The sequence below is a fragment of the Sorex araneus genome, chromosome 2 (genome assembly GCF_027595985.1).
Source record: "Sorex araneus isolate mSorAra2 chromosome 2, mSorAra2.pri, whole genome shotgun sequence".
In the NCBI taxonomy this organism is placed as follows: Eukaryota; Metazoa; Chordata; class Mammalia; order Eulipotyphla; family Soricidae; genus Sorex; species Sorex araneus.
In genome coordinates, this window is record NC_073303.1 from 57,421,527 (window position 1) to 57,431,976 (window position 10,450).

General features: G+C 45.4%; 1 protein-coding gene across 2 annotated transcripts; it reads right to left on the minus strand.

Moving 5' to 3' along the window:
• Positions 1 to 1,522: 1,522 nt before the first annotated feature.
• On the minus strand, positions 1,523 to 10,030 carry PDP1 (pyruvate dehydrogenase phosphatase catalytic subunit 1). 2 transcript variants are annotated; one of them, XM_055125480.1, is made up of 2 exons: positions 9,882 to 10,030; positions 1,523 to 5,686 (listed from the first exon to the last, which is right to left on the minus strand). In XM_055125480.1, the coding sequence occupies exon 2, from the start codon at positions 5,640 to 5,642 to the stop codon at positions 4,029 to 4,031; it is 1,614 nt and encodes a 537-aa protein (XP_054981455.1). In that variant the 5' UTR covers positions 5,643 to 5,686; positions 9,882 to 10,030; the 3' UTR covers positions 1,523 to 4,028. The 2 variants fall into 2 exon arrangements, with proteins under 2 accessions (XP_054981455.1, XP_004602405.1); XM_004602348.2 differs by lacking the exon at positions 9,882 to 10,030 and adding an exon at positions 9,471 to 9,628.
• Positions 10,031 to 10,450: the final 420 nt, after the last annotated feature.

Consider the following 10,450-nt stretch of genomic DNA (forward strand, 5'->3'; position numbering starts at 1 on the left):
CAAGCCCAAAGTACAGGGCCTGGAGTATAGCTCAGTGGCTTAAAAGCACCTGCCTGGCAAATGCAGGGCTACAAGTGGCCTGGGAACGACTGTGCTGAGTGAGGCAATCCTGAGAGCGCTGGAATTAGGGATCGCCAACATGTGTCCTGACAAGGTCCCCCACCCCTCTATCCGGGCTCCCCAGGGTAAGAAAATTCTTTAAAAATTAAATAAAAATGGCTGGAGGGAGCTGGAATGAGTACAGCGGGTAGGGTGTTTTCCTTGCACGCAGCTAACCCAGGTTCGATTCCCAGCATCCCATATGGTCCCCTGAGCACCGCCAGGAGTGATTCCTGAGTGCAGAGCCAGGAGTGACCCCTGAGCATCCCTGGGTGTGACCCAAAAAGCAACAACAACAACAAAGTGCAGTGGAGGTGAGGGGGCAGAGGCCAACTGGTAAGGGTGTTTGCCTTTGTCCAAGCCCTGTTGGATCCAAACAGCAAAATAAAACAATGGCTGGAGAGAGCACAGCGGGGAGGCTGCTTGCCCTGCGTGTGCCCAAGCTGGGTTTGATCCCCAACTTTCCATATGTCCTCTGAGCACCAGCAGAAATAATTCCTGAGTTCAGAGCCGGGGTAAGCCTGGAGCACTGCCAGGTGTGGCCCCAAAACAAAACAAAAAAATTTAAAACAAAATTATGTATTTTTTTCTTGTAGGAGTAATTAGCTCATTTAGAAAATTTCATTAACTCCACAAGCTCCTCAGTGGTAGAGATACATTGCAAAACACTTATTCCCTGACCGCTACAAATTTTCCACCATTAGATCCCTTCAGCGTTTAAAGGATATTTTGTCTGTTTGCTTGTCTGTAGTGTGTGTATGTCGGGGGTGTGGGGACACATCCAGCTAGGCTCAGGGCAGACTCCTGGCTCTCTCTGAGCTCAGGGACCTCTCCATAGGCAAGCACATCACCTGCTGTATGCGCTGCTGCCTTTCCAGCCCCTCAAAGGACAGCTTCTTAAGGGAATAAAGAACGTCCTATTCTTTACCGTTCGGACAAAGGACATGGGACTTTTCTATTATAATTATCTTTGCAAAACTAAAGCTGTCAAACAGTAATCTTGAAAACTGGCTATCTTAAAAGGTAGCTTTAAAAAGGGGATGGGGGGCAAGAAAAGAGTACAATGATTACAGCTGGCACTAAGTGCCCCGGCCAAAGGTTTCAGGATGGCCCAGTCAGCACTGCAGGATTCCAGCGACATCACAGCCTCAGTTGGGAGGTGCCCCCTCCAAAAAATTATAAGAATAAAAGCGGGATTGGGAGACTAAACAAGCCCATCAATAATAAACTGTAGCATTCACATATCACAGAATGTTCGTTAGTAATGAGTGTAAAATCACAATCTCAATAAATTAAACAGACACAAAGGAGTACTTCACTTACAACACATTTGAGTAAAAATAGCACTGATTTGTGGGAACAAATTCAGAACAACAGATATGTAGAGAAAAGCTGCAAAGGGGCATGAGAAAACTTTCTGGAGTGAATGTAAAAGTTCTTTATCTTTATTGAATTGTGTTTACCATATTTCAAACCATACACTTAAAATGCATTTTTATAAATTACACCACAGCTGTAAAACAAGTACTATGTCTCTATTGGGGCCCCAAAGTTAAGTACAATCTACCACCACAGAAAGCATGTAACAAATTTTATTCAAAACCAACACAGGTCATTCAGAAAGTAAATGTAAAGCTTTAATTCACTGTGGGCATTTATCTGACCATTCACTATACTATATATAAACTTTTCACAGGTCTTCACACAGATACATATTTTACAATATACACAGTTCTCCAAGTGAGCGCTGTGTGCTATACCACCACTACACTAAATTGTTTATGGGTATATTATAAATATTATAAGCCATGGTTAAATATAAATACAGAAGTTGATACATCAGAAAGTTTATTCTTTAAAAGCTTAGGAAAAGCTAAGTACCATAAAAATTTACATGTGTTCTTTAATTCTAGATAGAGTTAACAACCAATTATAATCACAACTGCTTTTAAATTCTGATTTCTAACATACAATTCTTTTCATTTCTACAATTTCAATTCCACATTGAATTTTCATTTCTATAGAGAATAGACTGACTTTCAAACTATAAAGCAACATTTTGGTGTAATGATAAAAATTACTATAACTATAGGAAACTAAATTTAAATATACTATACTCTAGAGATATGGGGCTTTATTAAATATATAATAATATGAAACTCTTCAATGTTGTTCAAGAAAAATTTAAATACTAGTCAGAAAATGGATTTTAAGTTCTACTGAAGTCTACACATATTTTATGAAAAAATGCAGTCTCTTGAAATATTCATAAATAAATATACAGTAGAGATTTTTTTCTCTACAAAATACTTCTTGGACATGCTCCTAACTGACTCAAGAAAAAATAAGGGAGAGGATGGAAAACAAGACTTTAAAAATAAAACATTATATGATGTTCTGGCTGCAATCTCCCTGAACCTATACTCAACTGGGACAAATTCTGCAGCTAATTCCACAGTCCAGGAGAAAATCCAGTTGATATTCTACAGAAATCTGAAAGAACTCCTAAACACAACCTATTTACATAAGGGAAAGTTGATCATGTTTTGTAGTAAACTCTATATGAATATCTGATATAGTCAGAACCATTCCTTTAATTGTGACACTAGAATAAGTGATGAAAATTTATGCACAGCTGCACACAGATCACCATTAAACACAGAAACAAAATGCCAGTTTGATGCATATCAAATAAGCTCCCAGAAAGCCAAATTGAATATATTTAATTTGGTTTACTTTGATACAGCATTGGAGGGAAATGCATATATTATAAAGACTGCTGTGAACAACATTTGATGCCACTAAGTGTTCTATTAAGCATCAAGCATGCATAATAGTTATGAATAAAATATTATATATACCTAAAGATTCTATTTATAGCTACAGTATGTTTAATGCATCTAGCACTTTTTAAACCAACTATTTTAATTGACCTATTGCTATGCAGGGAAAAATAAAAACTTCCTTCTGTCTCAATACCCCAAAAGGTAATATTAAGCCTTATTCCCCAATTTGATATATGAACTTATTTTGCATGTCATCCTTGAAAATTCTTATCACTACTGAGTTACAAGTGTAATGTCCTGGCAGCAGTTCAGCCACGCCAGCATGCCAAGCCTTTGCAGGTTACATAAGGATGACGTAAGGTGGCTAGTGATGACAATAAACTAAATTTGTCAGTCTCATCTTTTGATTTTGGCTTTTTATGATAAAGCTTTTTCATTAACAAACTAACTTTTTTAAAATTTAATAGCAACATTAGAGTAGATAAAACTAAAATTTATTGTATTTCAAGTGTGGCATAACAGAAAGAGTTCCAATTACATTAGGTAATCAGGGGTAGGGAAGGGTATAATTTGTCTTTCTACTTAAGAAGCATTCCAGAAAAATAATGACAAGTACAAATTCAGACTGCTTGGCTCTCGGTCATTTATGGTTTAAAGAACTGGATTTGAAAACCACCTCGGGATAAAAAAATAATATTTATGAACAAGAATAAGATTATGTATCTAGGAAATGGTGCAATAAAGGTTCTTGTGAACACTGGAAATCTTGACCAAAAAAAAAGGGTCTGCAGGTGTGAATCACGTTTCTTCTCTTTGACCAAGAGAAAATGCCCTGAATAATCCCATCTGCCAGGTCATCCTGATTTTCTCAGACTGAGAGGAGACGCCAACGTCATAAGACCTCTATAATAAATAAGGAACTAACTTGCCTCAAGTACATGCTGATAGATGTGTCGTCGTAGGCAGAATGACTCTCCCGGGATTTTGCCACTCTGCTGAAAAAGTCAATCTTATGTACTTAGCCAGCGACAACATCAAATGGAAAAATGCTTAAAACAACTACTGGAACTGTTCATGAATCTCGTTCAAAAATCTACCTGCCCTTAAATCTGCTTTGAGACCTGCCAGGATGAGACCCACAGGCTACTCCTGGTTTTGATATGCTCCTACCACGTGAGAATTGAACTGGACGACGATGATTGTAATATCGTCTCTGTACATGCGCGCAAGCTCTTCAGGAAGGCTCAGCATCTTGGAGAGGCGCTCGTGATCAACGGCCCCAAACTCGTTGTTGCCCACAGCATGGCGAATCAGGTGGGTGGCTGCGTTCTGGTCCTCAAAGACTGAGGACATCTTGGCTCTCCTTTCTGTTAAAAGGCCATGCATCTGTCCCAAAGTCACCTTGTAGCCACCAACAGCTATTGGCTGCTGGTGATGCATGCCCGTTAGGTATTCACCGACAATCCTAACCACATCCTGCCTATGCATCGTCTCCCACAATCCATCAGTAGCCAACACCAGGAACTTATCCTGTGGTCTCAGCCTGTGGTAAGTTACCTCTGGCTCAGCAGTGAGATAAGGAGGTGTGTAGTAATTGGGAGGGATAAACTTGGTGTACTCGTTGTCATTCAACTGGTCTGGGCCGGATTCTATAACTCTTTTTTGCAGGTCAATGCTCCATTTGAACTTAACGTCTCCAAAAGCCCTGAAAGGCATCAGCAAGCCAAGAAGCCGATCTTGTTTGACCACACTCTTGGCCTCATTCTTCGGGTGTTCCAATTTCAGCCGTTCAAGCTCTCTTTCGTTCTGAGCATTGTGGTCATTAGAAAGAGTGACTGCGGACCAAGAGCCATCCTCCTCCTGCACACCCAGCATAGCCCTGCTATCACCAGTGTTGGCCACGTGAAGATCCACACCGTCGACGTGGGCCACACAAGCGGTGGCCCCAGAAAACGCCACTCGAAGCACCAAGTAGTTGAGGAAAGAATTGGGATCACCTACTTGAGCCTCTAGGGAGATGTCATTATCCAGTCGCTTAAAGGCGTTAATCAAAGCCTCTTTCACGTCAATATCTGATGACTCGCCGGTGTTGAGGTCTATAAGCTCTTGCCAGTAAGTCCTCAGGCTGTTAAAGTATAATTTGGATGCTTCCTTACTGAAGTAATCGTTGGGGTGCTTGTGCCACTGGAGAATGGGCAGCAGTGCGCGGCCGCTCTCCACTGCATTTTCAATCTCGAGCAGCGTCTCATGGGGTAACAAAGACACAGCGATATAGTAAAAAAGTCTTTCGCTGACAGCCTGGGAACAGGCACAGCCGGCGTGACCGTCAAAGACCCCCAAGAGCATCCCTCTGGTCTGCAAGCAGGTGGCGGCGCTTCTCCGATCCTCGATGGGAGCATTTGCAGGGAGCTGATTGCTGTCAAATCCGAGGACAGAACTGACATTTTTGCCGTCAAATTCTGGCACTTTGAAGCTGTACTCATTAGCTTTCAGGATGCTGTTGACTTGTGGAGGTGTGAGGTAAAATTTTTGCGGCGTGGAAGCGTATCGCCTTCCTTGGGTGTACTGCCACCAGCTCTCCTTCGGCCTGCAGAAGGTGGCATACGCTGGGTGAGGTGTGTATCTCAGGCGGCTCTGGGAGACATACGGGGGTGAGCAGCAGAGGTGTTTGTGGTGGCAGTAACATGCGGTGCCATAGATCCTGTTCAGTTCACAGTTACGGATCAGAGGGAAAAAGAGTTGAGTCGGTGCTGGCATGGCATCAGTGAACAGCGGCACGCTGGAACTTCTGGCTGGAATTCCTAGAGAGCCAATTACACAGATACACAAAACAGGGTTACAGTTCAGATCATCTACTCTTTTGCTTTTATAACAACTGATCAGGTGAACTTACATCCTGAGCCTTGCACAAGGAAGGAGGCGCCGCATTTTATATATCTAACGTGTGCTTCTTCTACAAGGTATATTCTGCTAAACAAAATCCTCAATCACCATGAAGCCAGGATTGAACAATGATCTAGCTTTACATTTCTTCCCTTTTTTCCCCCCGCATTTCTTTGTGCAGTACAAACTGTGCAGAATGTACAATAGATTTGGCTGGGGAGATCTGAGGAGATGGAGATTATATAACATAGTGCAGTTGCCATCTACCTGACCCATCATTACCTTCCCACTCTATCACTGAAAATGGCCTTGGCAGGGGGACAGGTAACTCAAAAGGCAAAGCATGTAGCACGTAAGGGTTCTACCCCCAGCATCTCATGGTCCCCAGTACCACTAGAAGCAACCCACCCCACGGGAAGAGAACAAAGCTAGAAACTGCCCCCATCCACCAATCTCCACCATACACTATTGGGTGTAGTCCAAAAGCAAACAGAAAAAAAGATCTTGCATCCCCATATTGCATGGAAACTTCTCTCATTTATGAAGAAATTGTATCTCGATTACAAAAGCAATTACCAGAGCAGCACTATGATTCAGCCCCAACGTGTTTACCCTGCATTACTTTTAGCACATTAACTACTGCAGTGATATAATGTTCACTATAATACAGAAAATTTATACAATGAGCAGAAGCAGGAATTCCATATTCCTTCCTCTATCCAGAGACTGTGGTGCTGTGAATGATGCTTCTCTGGACCACCACACAGCTTAGTGAGCAAAGGTCTGGCTACCAACTCGCCAAATGATTCAAGAAAAGAGGCTAATTTGGAGCTCATTTTCCTAAGTGAACATGAACACACTGGGGCACATGTTATCAAAGACCTCATCTAGAATTCTGTGCCTTTATAAGTATTTGCTGAAACAAGGCTTTGAAATCAAATGTTGGTTTTAAATGTATTAATTTTACTGTGCCCTGCACGACAAAAAAAAAAAATAAGTGGTCCAGGGGCTCTAAAATTTTGTAACACAAATGGTCTCCATTTGTGCTTTTATATATATTAAAATTTTAATATATTTGCTAGCATTTCCCTCTGCTTATTAGCTATAAGGGAAAGCTAAAGAAAATATTATTTTCAGCTACTGGAAATTTCAAGTAGATTAATCCATAGGAAATATTTAACCTCACTTAAGAACAATAAAGAATAATAAAGTAATAGCTTAAGTTTTGATAAAATGGTACAGAATTCTAATTAGAAACGAAATCAAATCATTAAAAATAAAAGCACAAATGTAGCAAACAAGTAGGATTAAGGAAATTAAAATCATTTGGGCCTGAATATTAAATAGCCCTTCTTAAGGTTACATCCATTAAGAAAAAAATTTACAAACATCAAAGAACCTTAGCTATATATTACATTATTTTCACATACTACCTTTTGAAGAGTAATTTGAGAAGTGACAGTGGAACGTGGAGATGCAGAGAAAACTAAACACTGAATGACTGATTCTCGTTTGCTTCTGTAATAGGCACTGTAAGTCAGCCGTTCAGAACCCTTGTTCGAGTGATAGGAAGTACTGTGATACGCAAAGGCACCATTTAAGAGATTTGGTTAAAAAATGGAAGACAAGACTATATGCTGGGAGGCAATGATTAGAAATTTGTAAGTAAAATCAGTAACAATATTCTGACATGCCGTAGAGAAAAATAAAAGCCCCGGAAGAACTAGAACCTCTCAAGACTACTTAAATAGCAGCACTTCAAACTGAATCCATGAAAGTCATCCAAAGGTTAAGTGTACATGACAGAGCCAGGAGATGTGCTCTAATGTTGGGACACGTGGTCCTGGATTCCATACATAAGCCTTATCTCTGGGAAGGTTTGTTTGCAAGCAGGAGGCACATTAGCTCACCTCCTGCTTTGCATAAAGCTTTTCTAGGATGAAAAATGCAAGTAGATGCCAATCTCAATGAAAAAAAAAATCTTCATTACTGTTTGCTTTTGTGTTTCACAATTCAAAAATATTACTAGAGGAAAAACTGTGTTTCTCTGTGAAATATAAATTGAATCATAAGCCTAATCAAGAAGTGAATCCAGGAAACCTGCACTTCACTTGAATTTTTGTGTGTTTCTGCTGCTGCAGTTAACTGCAAGCCTGATAAGATACTGTGTAAAAGGAATAAATGGCTCATGTAGCAGATGCTTTTAAAAAAGCGTTCAAATATTAAAATATCATGTTTCTTTCCTCCTAGGCAAAAGTTCTTAAGATCCAAAACAAAACAAAAACGCAGGGTGAATCTTATCGACTGTATCTGAGTTATTAAGGGACTTAGCATATAAACTGATAATGCAAACCAATTCCCCAACTCCCAACACACCTCTGACAAGAGAGGCTGGAACTGAAGAAAACACTGCTCTGTGACTAACGTGCATTCTATTAGCACAAGTACAAGTGTTAAATTCTCTCCAGGAGACCAGATACCCTCAAAAGTTAAAGTACTTTCAAAAGCTTTCATCAAGCATAAATGAACCTTCTAAAACTCTCGTTCTGAATATCCTGTGATTCCAGAACAAAATCCGATGAAATAAAAAGTTCTGCTGACAAACTTGCACAACTAAATCAAGCTGAACATGCTAGATTTGGCAACAGGAATGGTAACTTGGTGCCGCTGCTGGTTAACTGGAAAAATGTCAAAATTTCAAGTTATTTCTGACCACAATTTCTTAGGCAAGTTCTGAATCCCATGATTCAGCCTGGGACGGATGACATGCAGCATTTTCTTCCAGGCAGATTTGGCTGATTCTGCCAATGATTAATAACGAATCTTGCACCGTAAATCCGAAACAAGAAAGAGACCCATCCACTTGGGCCAAGAACTGATCCCCCCACCCTTTCACCAAGAGATGCAAGGAACAAATTAACCACAACATGCTGTGGGTGCAAAAAAGCTTTTGCACTTTCAAATTCGCAAAAGCTCTGGAGATAAATGACAGCGCCAATGCCCGACTCGATTCCAACGTGTCGGAACCTCCGTTTATGTAATCCGATGGCACTCAACACCCTGCCTAAACACTGCGATCTTCTGCAATTATTTTTTTTTTTCTCCTGGACATGCTTGGCCATTGCGCAGCTCCCAAGTTCTCCCCGCACGCGAGCAGGAAGACAGCGGCTGCCTTCGCCAGACTCCGAAGCCCCGGCACTTGTTTGATTCCTTTCCCGGGCTCCTAACCCGACAAAAAATTAAAAAAAAAAAAAAAACAACAACAATAACAAAAACCCCACAAAAAACTGCACTCCATTCACGGAATAACCGAAGCTCTTCGCCCCCTCCAGGATGCATTGGTTCCCCCCACCACACACACACACACACACATATACACGTCTTTGCTAGCGGACACACACACACATACACACACACACACACATACACGTCTTTGCTAGCGGAGCTCAATTCCGTGCAGCAAAGAAACCCACCTGGAACCAGACACACACACCAGCGCGCGCGCGCGCGCACACACACACACACACACACACACACACACACACACACACGTCTTTGCTAGCGCAGCTCAACTGCGTGCAGCAGAGGAACGCACCTGGAACCCGACACACGCAAGCACACCCACACATACACATGCACACACAAGCACACGCACACGCACCCGCACCCGCGCGAGCATCCTGCCCGGGTCCCCGAACCTACCACTCCGCCTGGGCCCGGGACACACACACATTCTCCGCTCATCCCAGCACGGCGCCGGCCACATCCACACGCGCGCGGCTCGCAGCGGCGACAGCGGCGGCGGCGGCCGGGGGACCGCGCGGCCCGAGGATGCTGCGGGGCGGGGCGGGGCGCGCCGGGGGAGGGGCCGGGGCGGGGCCGCGGGGCCGGGGCGGGCGGGGCGGCGGGGGGACCGCGCGCAGCCCCCGGGCGCCGCATCCCCGCGCGGCCGGCCCGCTCCCGCCGGGGGACGCTCGGGGGGCCGCGGCGGGGTGGGCACCGCGACGCCCCGTCCCCCGGCGACGGCGGCGGCAGCCCCTCCCGGGCGTGGCCACCGCCCCTCCCCTCCCCTCCCCCTCCCCCTTGGGGAATCCCCGAGCCGGGAATACGCACCGGGCGGCAGCCGCTCCTCAGCGCCCGCGAGGCGGCGACGCTCCGTCCGCGCAGCCCCCTGCACCGCTCCCCGCGAGCGCCGCGGCGCGCCCCCCTCCCTCCCACGCGCGCGCGCGTCGGCCACTCGGCTTCCCGGCCCCGCAGCGCCCGTTCGGGCCCCCTCCGCCACGAGCGCCTCGCGCCTCGCGATTGGCGGCTTCGTGGCGAGGGGGCGGGGCGAAGGAGGCGCGGCCCGGGGCGGCGGGGGGCGGAAGAGCCGCGCGCTCCGCGCCGGCTTTGTGACGTCACGGGGGTCAGCCCAGCCCTGGCCCTCGGTGCCCGGCGCCCATTGGCTGCGCCGCCGCCCCCACGTGACCGGGATGCGGAGGGCGGAGGGGGGCCCGCTGCGGGCCGTGACGTGAGCGCGCGGCAGCTGTTGGCGCGGAGCCGCTGGGACCGGCCCCAGCATCCTCCGGGGACCGAGGCCCGCCGCGCGGCCCCGCCCCGCCGGCCCCGCCGCGCCCGTCCCGCGAATCCAGGTCCCCTTACGGGGGGCGACTGCGCCCTGGCCCGGTGCAGCCCGCGGCCCC